A 17,076-nucleotide genomic window follows, 5' to 3' on the forward strand; every position below is an offset into this window, starting at 1 on the left:
GCTCAAGTGAAAGGTACCAAGAATATAGGGAAACAAAAAAGTATTCCTGAAATCACATTCAGCCCATGCCCATTCTCTCCCATGTCCCAAAGAAGCACAACCTCAAGTGTTTGGGTGGAGGCAAACTATTTATTATGTCAGACAGATCCAAACAATGACACTCTTTGAGAGAAACATATTCTCCAAATTGCTGCTCCATATAGCGGCAGTGATATAAGACTATTTTCAGTTCTTTTTGCATCCCCTTCATTATATCCTCCCCCCCTCTCCTACTGAATAACATACACACAAATGATTAAGTGCAAATTTTAGTCTTGTGAGATTTTCTTTTCCTCCAAAGGTACAAAAAGCAATATAACATTCCATGATTTGGTCTTGGTGAAATCATCTCCCCCCAAAACAATGAGAAAACAACACCCAAAATACAAGCTTGTGGTAAATGCAGCGAGATGTTTTTATAGCTATAGATAACATGTACATACACATAGAAATATGTGTACATATAGAGCACATGAGCACAGCTATATACAGAGGCATCAACAAGTTGCAATTAAAGGAAGACATCAGCAAGAGATAGGAAATACTTAAGACATGAGTTTTCTATTCTTTAAAACATGGATAGGAAGGAAAAATCTTTTGATTCATTACCTGTTCCAAATAATGCAAGTCATTCTTGTGACCCAGGCTTATCACTCTGGATCTGGCCAGTCTCTTTCATTATCCATTTGATTTACCTATACTTGTAAATAACTACTTGCCCATCCTTCCCTAGATAGCGCATAATATTATCTTCTTTTTTTCTTATTGTTGACGTAAGTAGTCACTCAGGATGAGATGGTGAGGAGTTATTTACAAGACAGGATCCAAGGCAACCCAAGGCATTTCAGTCCTGAAAAATTGTGCTTTTATCATAAACTCTAATTTCCATGGTTGACCAACCCATTTCCTTTCACAGTGACAATATTGGGAAGAGAACTGAGGAGGAAAGAAGAACAGAAAAGAACAGGAATTCCAGTACAATAATTAGGAGAGAGTCAGAGAAAGGGCTGGGTATACCAGGAATTAATTTAATGAAGATGATTGCCTACTCTGAGGGCAAGGAAAAAAATTACTCAGCTGCCCAATGGAGAGTAGCACAGGGAAGGCTAGGTCTCTAGAAGGAGAAGCAGCTTGGGAGGTACAATATACGGAAGAAGAGTCTTAGATTCAGCAGAAGGTTGAATGCATAGAGGAGATGGGTACCCCTGAACACTCTCAATGTCTAATCCTCTTTCTTCTATAGCTAAGGGCATGAGTCCCTAAGCTTTTGCTACAGATTCAAAACTGGGGAAAGGGCCCAGGAATCCTGATTTCTTCTCAGGAGCTCTTGAAATAAACTTAAAGGGTCTGTCAAATAAGTTCCCAAAATGTTATCAGTTTTAGTAACTGCTGGTTCTAGAATCAAGTCATCCTCACCTCCTCTACAATAAAGGGGAATTATTGTGGGACAAACCTAGCAACATCTCTGTTTTAACTGGATGAATACCTCATAAAAATCATCATTGAAGGATGCCAAAATTGAAGGAGATCACAGCTGAACAAGCCTATTTCATGAATATGCCTTATCACTTAGGTTGAAATGACTCTCCAGTATGGGTGAAGGGTAAGAGTTTAGCTCAGCCTTCCAAGAATTTAAGTTTGTTCTCACATTCATCCCAGGCTCCAGCCTTTAGGCACCAAGGACAGATCCTGAGCCTTCGGGCACCAGAAGTAGTTGAGGGGATAGGGCTGCAGCTGCTGTGTGGGAAAGCTTTTTTTTTATTTTTGAGACTTTGAAAACTGAGTACCTGTGTGCCTAACTAGGGTATATATCTCTTGAGTGTGTTTCTGGGTGTCAAGTCAGAGGACTTGGGTTCAAATTTCACACCTAACCCTGCTTGTGTAGCTCTACACAAGACATTTAAACTCCTTAAGACTTCATCTTTGTTGCCTTTAAAATGAGAGGGTGGAACTAAATGGCTTGTGAGGTCTCTTCTTCCAGTCATAGAGCTATGATCCCCATCATCTAAGATGAGGCACAACTTCGGCCTAAATCCCAGAAATCTATTCTTTCTCTATCCTTTTAGTCTGGGCTTCTGGCCATTAGGACCAGTGAGACTCATATTGACTTTGTATTCAGTCATCATACCATCCAAAAGACTCATAATTCCTGTGAACTTGTAACTCCCTATTAAATGGTGAATACAATCTCACTTACTCTCATCCCCAAGATTCAGAGTCAATGACAAATGAAGCAAAAAACTCTTCCTATTTCACTTTGCCCTCTCATCCTTATGCAACTCATTCCTACCCATCTATAGTCTTGTCATTCCTACCCATCATATCTTCTGTTTTGCCCTACCTCCCACTAAATCTTCTGCAACCTCTATTCTATTGTGAACAATCTATTATCTATTCTATAGTTTTTCGCTTCATATTTAGCATCTTCTTGCAATAATTAAAACTTCAGAAAACATACATCTTAAGCAATTCTCCTGAGGACTATATATTCCTTCTCCCTGTTACACACTGGGCCAGAAGAAGTAGACACTATGTTCTTTATGCTTACTTCTAGACTGTACCTTCATCATTACTTAACAACCTAACCTGTTTTGAGCTTCATTCCATCCATTTTTTTATTTTGTTCTAACTCTTGTCAAAATAATCTCCAGGTCTTGAAGTCAATTCTCCCTCTTTTTTCAGAGAGTTCACCATTTTCCCACCCCAAATTGCCATTGTACTTGGGGACTTATATATGTTAATATCCTCTCAAATACCTTGGCCTCTTAGTTTATAAGCCTCCGAAATATTCATGGCTTCCAACGTCATTCTATTTCAAGCATTTCAAGCACAGAGGGATAGATAATTATTCACAATTCTTCTGCCTTCATGAGCCAGAAATCTGAAATGCCACAATCTTCTATCCTTCAACCTCTCCTTCCATCTCATTCCTCCTAAACTTAATCTTCATCCTTATCTCAAGTCCTTCTGTCCTTCCTAGTCCCTTAGCTCATTATCCCTTTTCTAATTCTTCTTCTATCCTTTTAGTCTGGATTCTATGTCAATCAATTCAACTGTATGTTATGAGCTACTCTTAAATCACTTGCTCCCTCATCCTGTCAGCCTTCAAATCTTGACAAACTCCTACACTTAGTTTACTTTGCTTTCTCTGGTTCTACTTTTTGGGTGAATGATCCAGGACAAAATCACACAATCATGTGATCTTGGTTCACTACAATTTTGTTATCTAATGAGCTTCAAGTTAATCCTTTCAGAGTTTTCCAATTGGTTCTCTATTAGATTCTTTACAATGACTATTCTAAACCTCATTTCAAAGCTCTTATATTACCTCTTTGGCCTTTCCTTCAGCAGGGGAATTTGTTTTCTGCTTTAAGTGAGAAAACAGGGAACATCTATTGCAAACTCCCTCTTCTGAAATCATATCTCAAAATTCCTTTTCTTCATCCCTCATTTTCATTTCCTTTTTTCCAGGCTGATGAGGAAATGTTATTTCTCTTTTCCAAAGTCAATCCTTCTATCTGGGCTCTGGTCTATATAAAATTTCCCCTTCAGGAATTTACCACTTCAATATCCTCTTTTATCTCAGATCACATTCTCTACTGGTTTCTACCTCCCACCACCTACAAAAATGCTCTATCTTTAAAAACTTCCACTTGAGCCTGCTCTCCCTCATGCAATTGTCCCATATCTCTTTTCCTTTTCACAGTTAAACTCTCAGAAAGAGTTATCTATACTCAATAAATCCATTTCTTCACCTTTTACTCTCATCTCAACCCCACCATTGGACTACTTTCTCCAAAATTACCAAACTATTCAATCCGTAGTTTTCAGTCTGTTTAACCTCTTTGCCACTTTTGCCACTGCTGATCAACCACCCTTTTCTTGGAAGATCTCTTCCTTTGGCTTCCTTTTGGGTCTCCCCCTAATTCTTTTACCATCTTTTCTCAATCTCATCATCTTGATCATACTCAATAAGTTTGAGCATGGCCCAATACTCAGTTCTAGTTCTTCTGCATAGCTTCCCTTAGTGATACCCAATCCTATTCAATTATCATCATTTTTTTCCCCTGAGGCATTGAGGTTAAGTGACTTGCCCAGGGTCACACAGCTATGAAGTGTTAAGAGTCCAAGTCAATTATCATCTCTATGAAGAAGATTCATCAATCTACATAAAAGAATCCCTTGTCTCTTAAAGTTCCACATCACTAGCTGCCTGAAGGACATCTCCTCTTGGATAGCTCATCTTTTCAGCATCTCAAATTCAACATGTCCAAACTCTTTGTCTTCCCCAAATCCACAACTTCTCCAAATTTCCCATTTTTTCCCTGTGAGAGCATTCCTATCCTATCACTCACACACAGGTCACAACTTTGGAATGATCCTTAACTCTTCCCTCTCTCTCCTCATCTCCATATTCTATTGATCAAGTTTAGTTAATTCTACCTCCATACCTCTTGAAATCATTCCTTTCTCTCCACTCACAAAGTTCCTATTCACCCCAGGTAAGGTTTTCATCTTTCCTCTCCTGGACTATTGCAATAGCTTTCTTATTGGTCTTCCCTTTATTCTCTCCCTCTCTCTAATCCATTCCACACAGAGATGCCAAACCAGGATTCCCAAAGTATAGATTTTTTTTTTAATAGCATGGTATAATGGATAGAGGACTGGTCTCATAGTCAAGAAGACCTGGATTCAAATCTTGCCTCAGAGACATATTGATTACCTGTCACTTAATCTCTCAGTTCAAGTTCTAAGATTAAACTTCAGAGATGTCAATCAGCTTTAACAAAGCAAACTCTCTATATTAATGAAATCACAGGTCTGATTTTTTTAAAGTACACATCTGACCATGTCCTTCTCCTATTAAAATTTTTCCAGTAAATCACTATTGCTTCTGGGATAAAACAGAAATTTGAAGCCCTATACAATATAATTCCAATCATTTGTCCCTTTGCACTTTGTTCCATTAAACTGGCCTATAAACTTGTTCTCTCTATGTAACATTATATCTCCTGCCTCCAAGTATCTGCAAAGTTGATTTCCTCACTCCACTCCACCAATGTCCTCCCTTCTCATCTCCACTTCCTTGAATCCAAATCTTTCTTCCCAAAACACAGCTCTGATATTTCCTTCTACACAAGGCCCTCCAAGAAGAATGTACCTCCCTATAGGACAGGGACTGTTTCATTTTTGTCTATGTAGCCCAAAGATACATGACAGATGCTTAATCAATGCTTATTTGTTTTTGTTTTTTTAATTGAAGTTTCTCTTGAAGAGATCCTCTCTAGTCCTTCGAGAAAAAAATATTTGAAAGGCTGGAAGAAGTGAAAATCAACTTCTTTTTTGAAATCTTAAAAACTGAGGGAGGCATAGGATGTCCAGAATCAAAATGCTGAAAATTTAGATAAGAGGGTAGAGCGAAGTTGTATTCAGAAAAATAAGCAGGAGTGACCCTCCTTAGATATCATTAAAAACAGGAGAGAGTCCCATGTTCTTCCTTCCCTGCTCTGAGACAGCTAATACCAACTCAATGCAGACAACCAGCCTGCTTAATTTCACTCCACCTTGGCCCCATTGGCAGTGTTGATTTGGCAGTTAAGTACTAGATGGGGCCTTGGAGAAACTTGAGACATTTCTCCCTGGCCTAGAGTTCTACCTGCTCCTCTTACCAACCCTGGAGCTCCTCTCCTCTTCCTCAATTCTTTCACCTTCTTTTCCTATTCCATCTCTTCCCAAACTCCAACCCAAAAGTAATGGCTCAGACTTTATCTACAGAGATGGAACTGGATGCACACAAAAATATATTTATTATAATCTTGGTCCCACAGAGTTGAGCTGGTAGTTCACTTTTCTATTATGGCTTCTTGTGCATCCCCAGAGTTTTACAATGTCTTATCCGGTGCTTTTTGAGCCAGAGAAATCTAAGAGGCTAGACAGACGGGGCAGGGAATGTCCTCTCAGAAGATTATCTCAGTCCCTTCCCTTTACCTTTTCTTTTACCTACATATCCTACTGTTGACATTTTGCCCTCTGGAGGTGCAAGGGGCAAGGGGCTAGGCTTGGCTGGAGGTGAATTTAGCCTAGATTGTAGGATAAAGGCATTTCCCAACATCTGCTTCAAATGCATTTTTTTGAGCTAAGCAGGAAGATCCTTTTGTAAAATATCTGGAGAAACTACAGTAAGAAAAGGCAGGGCAATAATCAATTCCCACTTCATGTATAGCCCATGGAGAGCATTCCATACACTCCCAATAACCTAGAGAAAAAAATATTCCTCCACTCAGGAGAACCAGTTATTCTTCTCAACTCTTCCTGGGCACAGATAAACCAGGAAAGAGTGTGGTAGAATCCTCAGAAGATAAAGATCATACTCAGTGTCCTAAGAGTCTCCAGAGTTCATCTTCCTGAAAGAGCTAAGGAAAGTATAAATTGAAGCAACTCTTACATCTCAGATTTGGGGCAGCTGGTAAATTGGCAGTGAAAATTAGGTCTCTGTTAGTCCTTCTGGTTCCCCTCCCCCAGTCGTACCCATCACCCTACGTGGGTAGAATTGAGTTCTATCCCAGTCTACATTATGGAGATTTGGAGTCCCCTCCTAGGCACTTCCTCCTTCATCACCTCAATTCTGGATGAAGATTTAATCTATGGATTTGGACAGCAAATCTTAAACTAGCCAGTGACCTAGTGAGGGCAACTGCAAATGATCTGTCCAAACTGGACTTTGGAAAGAAGCTACCCCCATTCTTCTCTGTCTCACATTCAAACTCCATCTTTTAGCTCACAATGTCTTTCTCTTTCCTTTTACCCTCCTCCTTCCCCCCAAACACACAGGCACACATACACACACACACACACACACACACACACACACACACACACACATGTTCCTAAGGCATAGTTGGGGGGAGGGAGGGATGAGGAGCATCTGATCTGAGAAGGCGATTAGCAGCAACTGCTAGTAAAAGGTGTTTCCCCCACCAACCAGGTTTGCAAATTGGGGGCTTTTGGATTGCTAGGCAACCAGTGTCAAAATAGCCACCCCCGGTCAGCATACCTAGCTAGAACTACATCCTCCATCCCCCCATGCCCAGGCTCAAATGACTCTCATTTCGTCTAGTAAGTTCGCCCTAAAAACCTAAGGGGCTCCCAGGCATAGAATAATAAGATGAAAGAACTCTGCAAATGATCTGTGGAGGACAAAGGGGCAAGACAGAGAATACTGAGACCAAGGCTCCTGCTTCTCATGGGTTTTGTTCTCAGCCTTTGATATCTAGGAAATGTACTTTAGTCCACCAGAGACGTCCAAATTGTGGGACCTCATTCTTACACCCCTCCTAAAAACATGATGAATTTTGGGATGATTCTCTCTTAGAAGAAATCCAAGGAATTCTACAAAAACCACCACAAGGAGTGATCTGCAGCAGTAGTTCAAGCAATACCAAAATGGCCCTTTAAATAGGGTTCTCTCTAAGGCTAATAATGCAGCAGTAGAGACACAAACCTAGTTCTGGACAGGCTGAGAGGACTTCTTTCTTCCTCCACTATCACTCTCTCCCAACACTTCTCTATTTTTAGTATCCTGCCATGAGTTCCCTATTTCTCATGCAGGAATGGCCAGTATAGAGCCCCATTTCATCTTCCTCTTGTGGAAGAAGATGGGCATTTATATGGGCAGTGGTATCTACTAGGCCCCTTCATTTTTCTACACTTGAGTTCCCAGTTGGTTTAATGGTGGGTGTCTCTGATGGAAGAGAGATGAGTCACTCTTGGGGCAAGAGGGTAGGAAGGGCTTCAAGTAGGAGGCACAGAGTTGGGGGCTGGAATCTGGGCTTAAGAGAAGCACGCTGAGAGGGGTAGGCAGGAAATACACTGGAAAGGGGGGATATGAGAGGAGGACAAGTAGGAATGAGAGGAGGAAGGCCAGCTGACCATCCACCCTTATTTGGTACCATCTTCTGGATTGCCTTCCCCATCTGTCTTACATTCCTCTTCCGTCTTCAGGTCATCCACACTCAGTTTCTGCTCCTGTTTCCTCCTCACACATTTGACCACCATCAGTACCAAGATGACAACAGCCAAGAAACCACCCACTGAGGCACCCACGATCACAGCCACTGTTGAATCACGTTCAGGGGGCACTGACAGGAGGAAGGGAGAACAGATGACTCTGGGGTTCAGGACTAGGCAGGGTCACCAACCCCCCTCATCCTTATTCCCTCCTAGAGTTTACAGCTAAGAATGGAATTCACATGTTCTACTTTACAGCCCTATCCATTTCTGTGGGAAACTGTGGGAAAAACTCACCAAGATGCTTTGCCAGCTCAAGAAAGAGATTAAGCAAATAACTGCACCACCTCTTCCCACTCACCTGCCACCAATTACTCCTGATTGGTGAATAGTTCTTCTGAGTGCTGCTTCTCCTCATCTTTGGGAAGGAAGGAAGAAAAGGGGAAAGAAGAGAGAAGAAAAAGCAAAAAGAGAGAGAAAGTGAAAAAAGACAGGAGGAAAGGAAAAGAGAGAGAAAGGGAAAAAAGAGGAAGGGGGGAAAAGAGAGAGGGAGAAGAATGGGAAAGGAGAAGAGGAGAGGATTTCCCTCTAGCTGCCCTGACTCACTTCCCTTCTCCCCTTTCTTCCTAGCCTGAGACTCACCTTGTGTTAGAACCTGTAGGTAGATTTTGCCTAAGCCACGATTGCGGTCAGGTGGGTTCATGACATAGCAGTTGTAGGTGCCCTCATCCTCCAGCTGAACATTATTCAGGGTCACGGACACATCATACTTGCTGGGGTTCCCTGTGAATTCCACCCGATCCCCAAAACGGTTTGGTTTCAGGTTAATGATTTTCATCCGGAATTGGAGAAACTGGTCAAGAGGGGGGAAGAAAGAGAGAACAGAATGGGAAATCTTTAAAGCTATACACTCTTTCACCTCCCTCCCAGGCCCAGACCCTGGTTCCCAAAAGACCCTGCCTTCCCCTCCTTCCCTGCCACCCCAATATCCCAGACAGAACTATGTGGAGGCTATTGTCCTTCCACCATTCAATCCTCTTCCTTGAAGAAGCCTCCTAATTTGGACATAAATTGTAGCCCAGATGGATTTTAGACTCAACAGCAAGTATGTGACCTACGGGGCAGACAGTTTACCCAGTAAGCCCAGCCACTCTGGAGTCCCCATCCCATCTTCCAGCCCGGCTCACCATCTCTTCAGTGCAGTTCCTGCACTCTTGATATGTCCAATTCAGGGAGAACTGTTTATTGTTCACTGTGTAGCAAGAGTTAAAGGTGCAAGCCAGGCGAACGGTGGTGCCATTGAGGACATTGAGGGTCATGGGAACTGTGACCTCCATGCTCGATGCTGATGGCACTGGGGACAAAATCACAAGGCTGTGAGAATCAGAAATTGTGGAATAGGGGTAAAGGGGAGAGCCAGCCTCTCTGTACTTGAGGTACAAAAGATGAAGCAAAGGAAAAGCATGAACAGCTGTCACTTGGGCAGGAGAAGGCAGGTGACTGACTCTGCCACCTACAACTAAAAGATGGGGGAGAGCCACTCATGATGCAAAAAAGGGAAACCTAGAGTGGGTGGTTGTACAGGAATGAAGACAGAATAAGGGGAATAAATCAAGTTAAGGAAGGGGGTGTGCAACAGGGGATGCACCTCTTCTGTACTACTTTCTGGGACTCACTGCTCTCCAGTCCTCTTCAGACACTTGAGTCTCTGCAATGCACTGAGGCACTTACCTGCCTTTAGACTCAGATACTCAGAGCACAAAGACAGGACTGTTATGCAGAGGGCAGGGGACAGGGTAGCCCAAGAAAATTGCCATATTCTTTCTCCTCCTTCTCCCTCAATCTGTAACTTCTTTAAATTACACTCAAACACTACCACCCTAACAATCTCTTTTGAAGGAGGGGGGTTTAGGAACTAGTTCTATATAAGGAGATCCTCTCTAGAACTTTAGTCTAGGGGGAACCAAGCCACTGTACATTTTTTATGTCCTGCCAGCTCTTATGAGTTATCCTGGTGATTTGTAAGACATCCAAGAGATGCAGTTAGCATAAATATGGAAATATATATAGAAGAATTGTACATGTTTAACATATATTGGATTACTTGCTCTCGAGAGGAGGGAGGTGGGGAAAGGGATGGGAGAAAAATTTGGAATACAAGGTTTTGCAAGGTTTATTGAAAAGTATCTTTGCATGATTTTGAAAAATAAAAACTTATTATGTAAGAGAGACAGAGACAGACAGACAGTCAGAGAGAATGGAAAGAAGGGAGGGAGGGAGATGGAGAGGGAGAGGAAGGGGAAGGGAGAGAAGGAAGGGAAGATGGAAGGGGAGAGGGAGAGGAAGGATGAGGGAGGGAGAGGGAAAGGGGGAGAGAGAGATGCAGTTATCGGCTCAATGGATAGAACACCTGCATGGGAGTCCAGGAGGATCTAAATTCAAATTTGGCTCCAAAAAAAGACCTAAAAAAAAATTGCCATCAGAAGATTCTATGATATAAGCTCACTTAAGCTTCCAAGCAGAAGCATATGGTATTAAGTCAGGGAAGCCTGAATTCAAATTCTGCCAGTCATGTCGCCTTGGCTGTTGCTGCTTAGTCATTTCAAGTGAGTCTGAATTTTTGTGAACACAATTGGAGTTTTTATGGCAGATACTAGAGTAATTTGCCATTCCCTTCTCCACCTCATTTTACAGATGAGGAAACTGAGGTAGGCAGGGTTAGGTGACTTGTCAAGGGTCACACAACTAAGTGTCTAAGGCCACATTTGAACTCAGGAAGATGCGTCTCCCTGACTCCGGGTCTGGCACTCTGTGCACTATGGCACCACCTAACTGTAGTGTAGCCACAGGCAAGTCACTTAATCTTAATGAGTCTATTTCCCCATCTATAAAATGGGGATTAAAAAAAAGCCAATTACTTCACATCGTTGTTGCTGGAATGAAATAATGTATGCTTAACAAAGCTTGGGGTCCTTTCATTTCAATCATGTCTGACTCTTCAGGGTGGATTTGGAGTTATCTTGGCAGAGATACTGGAGTGGTTTGTTATTTCCTTTCCCAGTTTATTTTACAGATTAGGAAACTGAGGCAAGCAGAGCTAAGTGACTTGCTCAGAGTCACACAGCTAATTAGAGTCTAAAGCTGGATTTGAACTCAAATATTCTTGATTCCAGGCCTAATGCTCTACCCACTGACATCAGCCCCCTTTTTAGAGGACTATAGAAACATCAGATACTCATTAACTGTGAGACTTTAGACAAGACACTTTCAGTACTTCAATTTTCCCATCTATAAAAGAGGGCTGTTCGTGATCATCTCCAAGACCCCTTCCAACTCTAAGATTAAGAGTCTGTGATTCCCAATCACAAGGAAACCACAGGAGAAAAGGAGCAGATGTGGCAAATGGGGTGAGGGAAAGATGACCCGGGCACTTCTCCCCTTGCTCCTCTTTCCTCCTCCTCATTTTCACTCAATATTCACATCACCTTCCCTTCTTTTACCAAAAAGTCTGGGGGCGAAGGAGAAGCTTCACCACCCCTTTCTCTCTCTTGTTAAAGGCTGCTTCCTTGCCTTCCTCTCTCCAAGTCTCCTACTTTAGTTCCACAATATCCACTACTCTGTAACTCCCCTGGCTTTAGCATTTCTCAGCTTCTGGGTGTTTCCCTTTGAAATACTGTGTATTGAATACTTTTCTACTTCCTAGCAGTTTCAAGGGCAAGGAAGTCAATGGCACCTGTACCTTAAATATCAGACCTGACGAACAGAATGTTCCTAATTAGCCTCAGTTTCTTTCAAGAAGATTGAGCATTTTATTTATATATATAAAATAAGCAACGGAGACAGCGGGATTAACACAGAATTACTCTATTCTCTTTGAATTCTACCTTGAAAACAGGGAGGGAAAGCACAGCATTATTGCAGGGTTTTTCCCTGATAAGCCATAGGGGTCCCTTTCTCTGACCAGAATGGCCTGTTTTCTGATTTTTTTATGCTGAATGCTTTCACCAAAAAAACAGCTGCACTGCAGCATCAAATGACAAGCTTCACTTCCCTCCTGGGACCTCCATCTGCTCAACCCAGCGGACTTCATTAAAAAGGACAACGTACTTCTGAACAACTTAAACCAATAGTGTGCAGGGAAAGCTGTCCAGGTCAGAGTCAGGCTTTTTGTTTGTTTTTCAGAGGTGAAAGGGACCTTCTGGATAAGGGACTTCAAATTTGGGCCAGGGAAGAGAGCAGCTTGTAACCCCCTCAGTCCATCCCTTCCCTCCTTGGCCTCTGTGTTCAGATGAAAGTATAATTAGACTAGCAAATCTTTAAAAAAAAAAAAAAAAAAAAAAAAAACAGACTTAGATTGTTGCAGTACAAGTAAGACTAGTGTTTAATTTTTTTTTTTTTTTTTTTTTTTTTAATAAGCACGTAACGAGTTTAAAACTATGCCTCTAGTCCCAATCTGGAAAAGGAAAGATACTCCAGTATTTTTGCCAAAACAACCTCAAATGGGGTCAGGGAGAATTGGACAGGACTGAAGAAAGTGAACAAGTTCTATCTTCAGTGGCTTTTTTTATAGATGAGAGAGAAAAAAACCAGAGAGCCTTAAAGGTGGGGGACGGCCCTGATCCATCTCAGCAGGTAAGTGGTACCGGGCCCTGCCTCCTAATGCAGGTAGGTGGGTTGGATGACTTTCCCTGCAAAGCCAAAGCATTTCTATTAATATACATTCCACAAAACCCCAGCCTCTTCCCCAGGAGATCTCAAAGCTTCATCCTGCCAAGGGAACAGGCAGAGAAGTACTCAGATCTGGATGAGCTCAGCAAGGAGCGCCCGCAGCCTTTGCTCCCTCCCTTTAGCCAGTCTTTAATTTCCTGAGGGTCATACTTGGGGGGATCCCGACTGACACTGCCTCGTGGGACATGGCTAGGGACTGGTGTTTCCCCTCTGATCCCGCCCTTGTAGGATGTGAAGGCTAGAGGCCGGTCTCGGAAGGTCTCCGAGGACTCAGAATCCCATGAGCTCACGGGGTGAAAGGCGGAGTTAGGTGCATTGCAGGCATTTCTCTTCCAGCGGGGGTGCCTCTGCAGCAGATCCTAAACAGGGTATGTGAGCCCTCTAGAGGAAGGAGAGCTCACTACTTAACCCTACCAGCTCAGAGAGAGAAGCATTTGAAAACTTTAGGAACATGGGATTTAATACGAACATATAGTCTGATGCCTTAATTTTACAGTTGAGGCAGAGAAGGGAAATGCTCAAAGCTATGGGGTAGTGAATGACAGAGGAAAGAGTTAAGTTAAACTTTCATCTGCTGTTCCATCCGTCTCCCCTCCCTCAGATTTCTCAAATCTTTTCTGTTTCTTTTTTTTCTAGGGCTATTCCTTAAGCCCTTGAAATCTTTGGCCAAGGTCACACGCAGAGAGAAAGATTTAGGGGTTAAATGAAAAAAATTCAACTAAAAATTAGTGCTATCCAAAAGTGCAATGGACTTCTTCACGAGGTAAGTAGGTTGGCCCTCTAGGTGATTTTCAGTTGGGCGTCAAATGGCTATTTATTTATGGACATAATCGAGAAGAATCCTGTCCAGCTGTGGGCTTCTTCTTGGGAATCATCTATTTGCCTAGGTTAATATAAGCATTAAGTGGAATAAGGAGAAAAGAGAAGAAATTCAAGGAGCCTCCATTCTCCAGCCCATTAGGATGTCTCAAGCATGGAACTAAGAAACAAGTCACTCTCCATCACTTGCCACGCTTACCCCGAAAACATAACCTCTACCCTTTCAACTTAGGAATACTTAAAAGAAAACTCTGAGACTGGAAAACCCATCACCATTAGGTTTCCTTCCTGGTTTTATTCCAGTGGAACCCCAGAAAAGAAAGCTGTGGTCCAGAAAGGAAGCATCTATTGCTTCACCTGCCATATAATCATTGTGCTGCCCTAATCCACCAACTCCCCTCCTTCTCTCTCCACAGTCTCCCACCTCCATGCAAGCCCTGACTTGCTATTATCTCCTAACGAAGAGCCTTCTCATCCAAGTATTGCTCTATCCTAACAACTCTGCCGTACCAAAACCACCTTCAATTTATCCTCCTTGTTTAGAGACCCAGAAGGGCTTTCTATAATTTGTACCCAGTGTAAAATCCTTCCTCTCTTTGGTCCTCCAGATTGCCTTACCCTCCCAACACAAGCTCCTGCAAAGCCTTTCATCAAGCCCTCCTATGCAGTCTTACTCCCTCATCCTTTCTCCTATACCACAGTTCCCTTTTCTGTAGCAGTGAATTGTACATTGGACTACAGTTAAGAAGCTTTAAGCTTAAATTCAAGCCCCCCCTCAAACAATTACCTACTTGTGACACTGAGCAAATCACTTAACCTTTATCTGCCTCTATTCCCTCATCTGTGAAATGGAGTAAATAATAGCACCTACCTTCCATAGCTGTTTCAAGGATCAAATGAGACAATATTTGTAAAGTGCTTTGCATGCTTTAATGTACTACATAAATGCTAGCTATTGCCTCCTTGATTCCTCCCAAATTTATTTCCATCTATTTAATTCTAATCTCCCAAGTGGCACTTCTTATCCAGAAAGCTTCCTTTCCCTGAGCTAATCCATAATGCATCAAGCTTTCCTTTACTTAACAAGTTACTAAAATCGAGTTTTTTTCCTAATTACAAGTCAGGGGCCCTATTCTCCCAAATCTTTCCCATCTAAACATTTAAATCACCAACTCCCCTTTGCCTGCCTTTTACATGCCCATGATGTTAAATTAACATCAATTTTAAATTATTTGCAGAGTCATGGATTGTTATGGGTTACCATATTTGAGGATCAATAATTTAAAACTAAAAGCAGGGGCAGCTAGGTGGCACAGTGGATAGAGCACCAGCCCTGAAGTCAGGAGGACCTGAGTTCAAATGTGATCTCAAACACTTTACACTGCCTAGCTGTGTGACCCTGGGCAAGTCACTTACCCCCATTTGCCTCAGGGGGTAAAAAAGAAAAACTAAAAGCCACTTTAGAAGTCACCCAATTCAATCCCTCAAGTTACAGATGAGAAAATTGAAGCTTAGACTTGTCCAAGATCACACAAGTAGATTCTAATATTGTTTTCATTAAGTTATACTATAATATTCAATATTTCATTCAATATTCAATAGTTCAGCTGTCGAAATGCCAAATGAGAACATCAATCTTATCAAGTGAGTTCTCAGGAGGCAAGGACTACCTCCCTTTGTCCAATTCATAGTGATTTTTTGATGTTGCAATACTTCCCTCTTCAACTCATGAATGTGACCCCCAAGTCAGTGCATCAGGAGCAATTAAGTTAAGAAAGCAAAGGAGATACAAAGACTACCTTTAAGTTGGATTTGTAAATTAATTTCCTATATCACTTAGCAGGTAGATAGACTGACCTATAGGAAGTCTGCTGGTAATGAGATGCATGGTACAAACATTCTGAACCTCTCACCTGGCATATCTTACCCTGGGTGAGGATAAGGGAGAAGACAGGGGCTGTTTTGTTAAACCTAGACCAGCCATTTCTGAAGTTTAGCCTTTAAAATTCACAAGTCCTCACATCTCATGCAGTTCATTTTTAGATTTTTTTCCCCTAACTCTCCTCAGCCTCCATCTTAAGTTATGTCTTCCCCATTTCCCTCTACCCAAGTGTTTTTACCTGATGCATTTATGTAAAAAACGAAATAAACCTGACACCCCTCTTCCTATCCCCATACACACCTGCAAAAAAAAAATGACCAGTATCGAACTAGGGCATAAAAGCAAGACCCAAGCTACCCCCGCTAGCCTCTGGTACGTTTCCTCTAGGCTCTCCACTCCACCCATGAAGCAAGGACCACAAGTCTAAATAGAAGTCACTGATGGAGATGGAGCCCCCCAGCTAGGGCATCAGATTCAAGACCCCCATCAACTGGGAACAAATCTGAAAATCCCGGAAAGAGAGAATACAGATGCAATCTGAACCCTACCCTGACTCCCCACCCCCATCTAACCCCCATCCTTCTCAGGAAAACTTAAAGGAGGAACACTCTCCTTTGCCATATGTGGCTTACAATTTTCAGAAGAAGGTATCAAAGATCCCACATCTCTCCCCAAATTTCTATGTCAAAAGCAAGTAACAGTATCCTGGTTCAGGAGTAAGGTCTCTCCCTACCCCCACCCCTCAACTAGGACATGAGACTACACTCTAAAAAAGTCCTCCTTTCCACAACCCCTTCTAGCTCATATTGCTGTTTTTTCGCATCAGGAACATGCAAATGGACAGTCTAACTTACCCAGAGAGAAAAACAGACTGAGCCCAGTGAAACAGAAGGATGGGCGAGGTAGCCAGGCGTCTCTGTGCATTTTCAAGGACTGAGATGTAGTTTGGTTAGGGGCTGGGAGGGGGTGATCTGGGGGCTCAGGGCTGGAAGGTGAGCAATGGTTAGATGCTAAAAAAAAAATGCACGGATTTATTTCAAAAACATTTATAATATTGGGGCAGCTTTATTTCCACCTCTATAATATGGCTGGTTAGTCTGTTGCTGCTTATAAAAAAAAAAAATAAAAAAAAAAAAGGAAGAAAAGAGGAGGATAGAAAAAGGGACATGGGAAAATATTTTATGGTTGGTGGATTTTTTTCAAAGCAAGTGGGAGGGCATTAAAAAATGTTCCAAGCAGAAATCCCTTCAATTCAACTGTTTTCCAGCTTCAAGACACTGTACTAGACACAAAAGATACAAAAACTAAAATAACATTATCCCTGTCCTTAAGGAGCTTACATTCTGGTGAGGCTAATAATGGGCATACAAATAATGTAAATACCAACTAATTTCTGGGTATGGGGATAGAGAACTAAAAGCTGGTGATCAGAAGGCCTCTCAAGAGGTAGTACTCAAGCTGATGCCTGAATGGAATTGAAGAGTCCAAAAGTCACAATGAGGAGGGGAAGCATTTCAAGCACAGAGGACAGCTTCTTCAAAGTCTCAGGGGCAAGAGACAAAAAGCTGTGTATTGAGAACAGCCAATAGGCCAGCTTGGCT

The 17,076-nt window shown here is 42.1% G+C and overlaps 1 protein-coding gene across 1 annotated transcript; it reads right to left on the reverse strand.

Annotated features, from left to right (window-relative positions):
* Positions 1-4,667: 4,667 nt before the first annotated feature.
* SCN2B (sodium voltage-gated channel beta subunit 2) lies at positions 4,668-16,522 on the reverse strand. Its single transcript, XM_074302244.1, has 4 exons — positions 16,330-16,522; positions 9,234-9,400; positions 8,689-8,899; positions 4,668-8,177 (listed from the first exon to the last, which is right to left on the reverse strand). Exons 1-4 carry the CDS (start codon positions 16,397-16,399, stop codon positions 7,978-7,980), a joined length of 648 nt encoding a protein of 215 aa, XP_074158345.1. The 5' UTR covers positions 16,400-16,522; the 3' UTR covers positions 4,668-7,977.
* Positions 16,523-17,076: the final 554 nt, after the last annotated feature.

The sequence above is a fragment of the Sminthopsis crassicaudata genome, chromosome 3 (assembly GCF_048593235.1).
Source record: "Sminthopsis crassicaudata isolate SCR6 chromosome 3, ASM4859323v1, whole genome shotgun sequence".
Classification (NCBI taxonomy): Eukaryota; Metazoa; Chordata; class Mammalia; order Dasyuromorphia; family Dasyuridae; genus Sminthopsis; species Sminthopsis crassicaudata.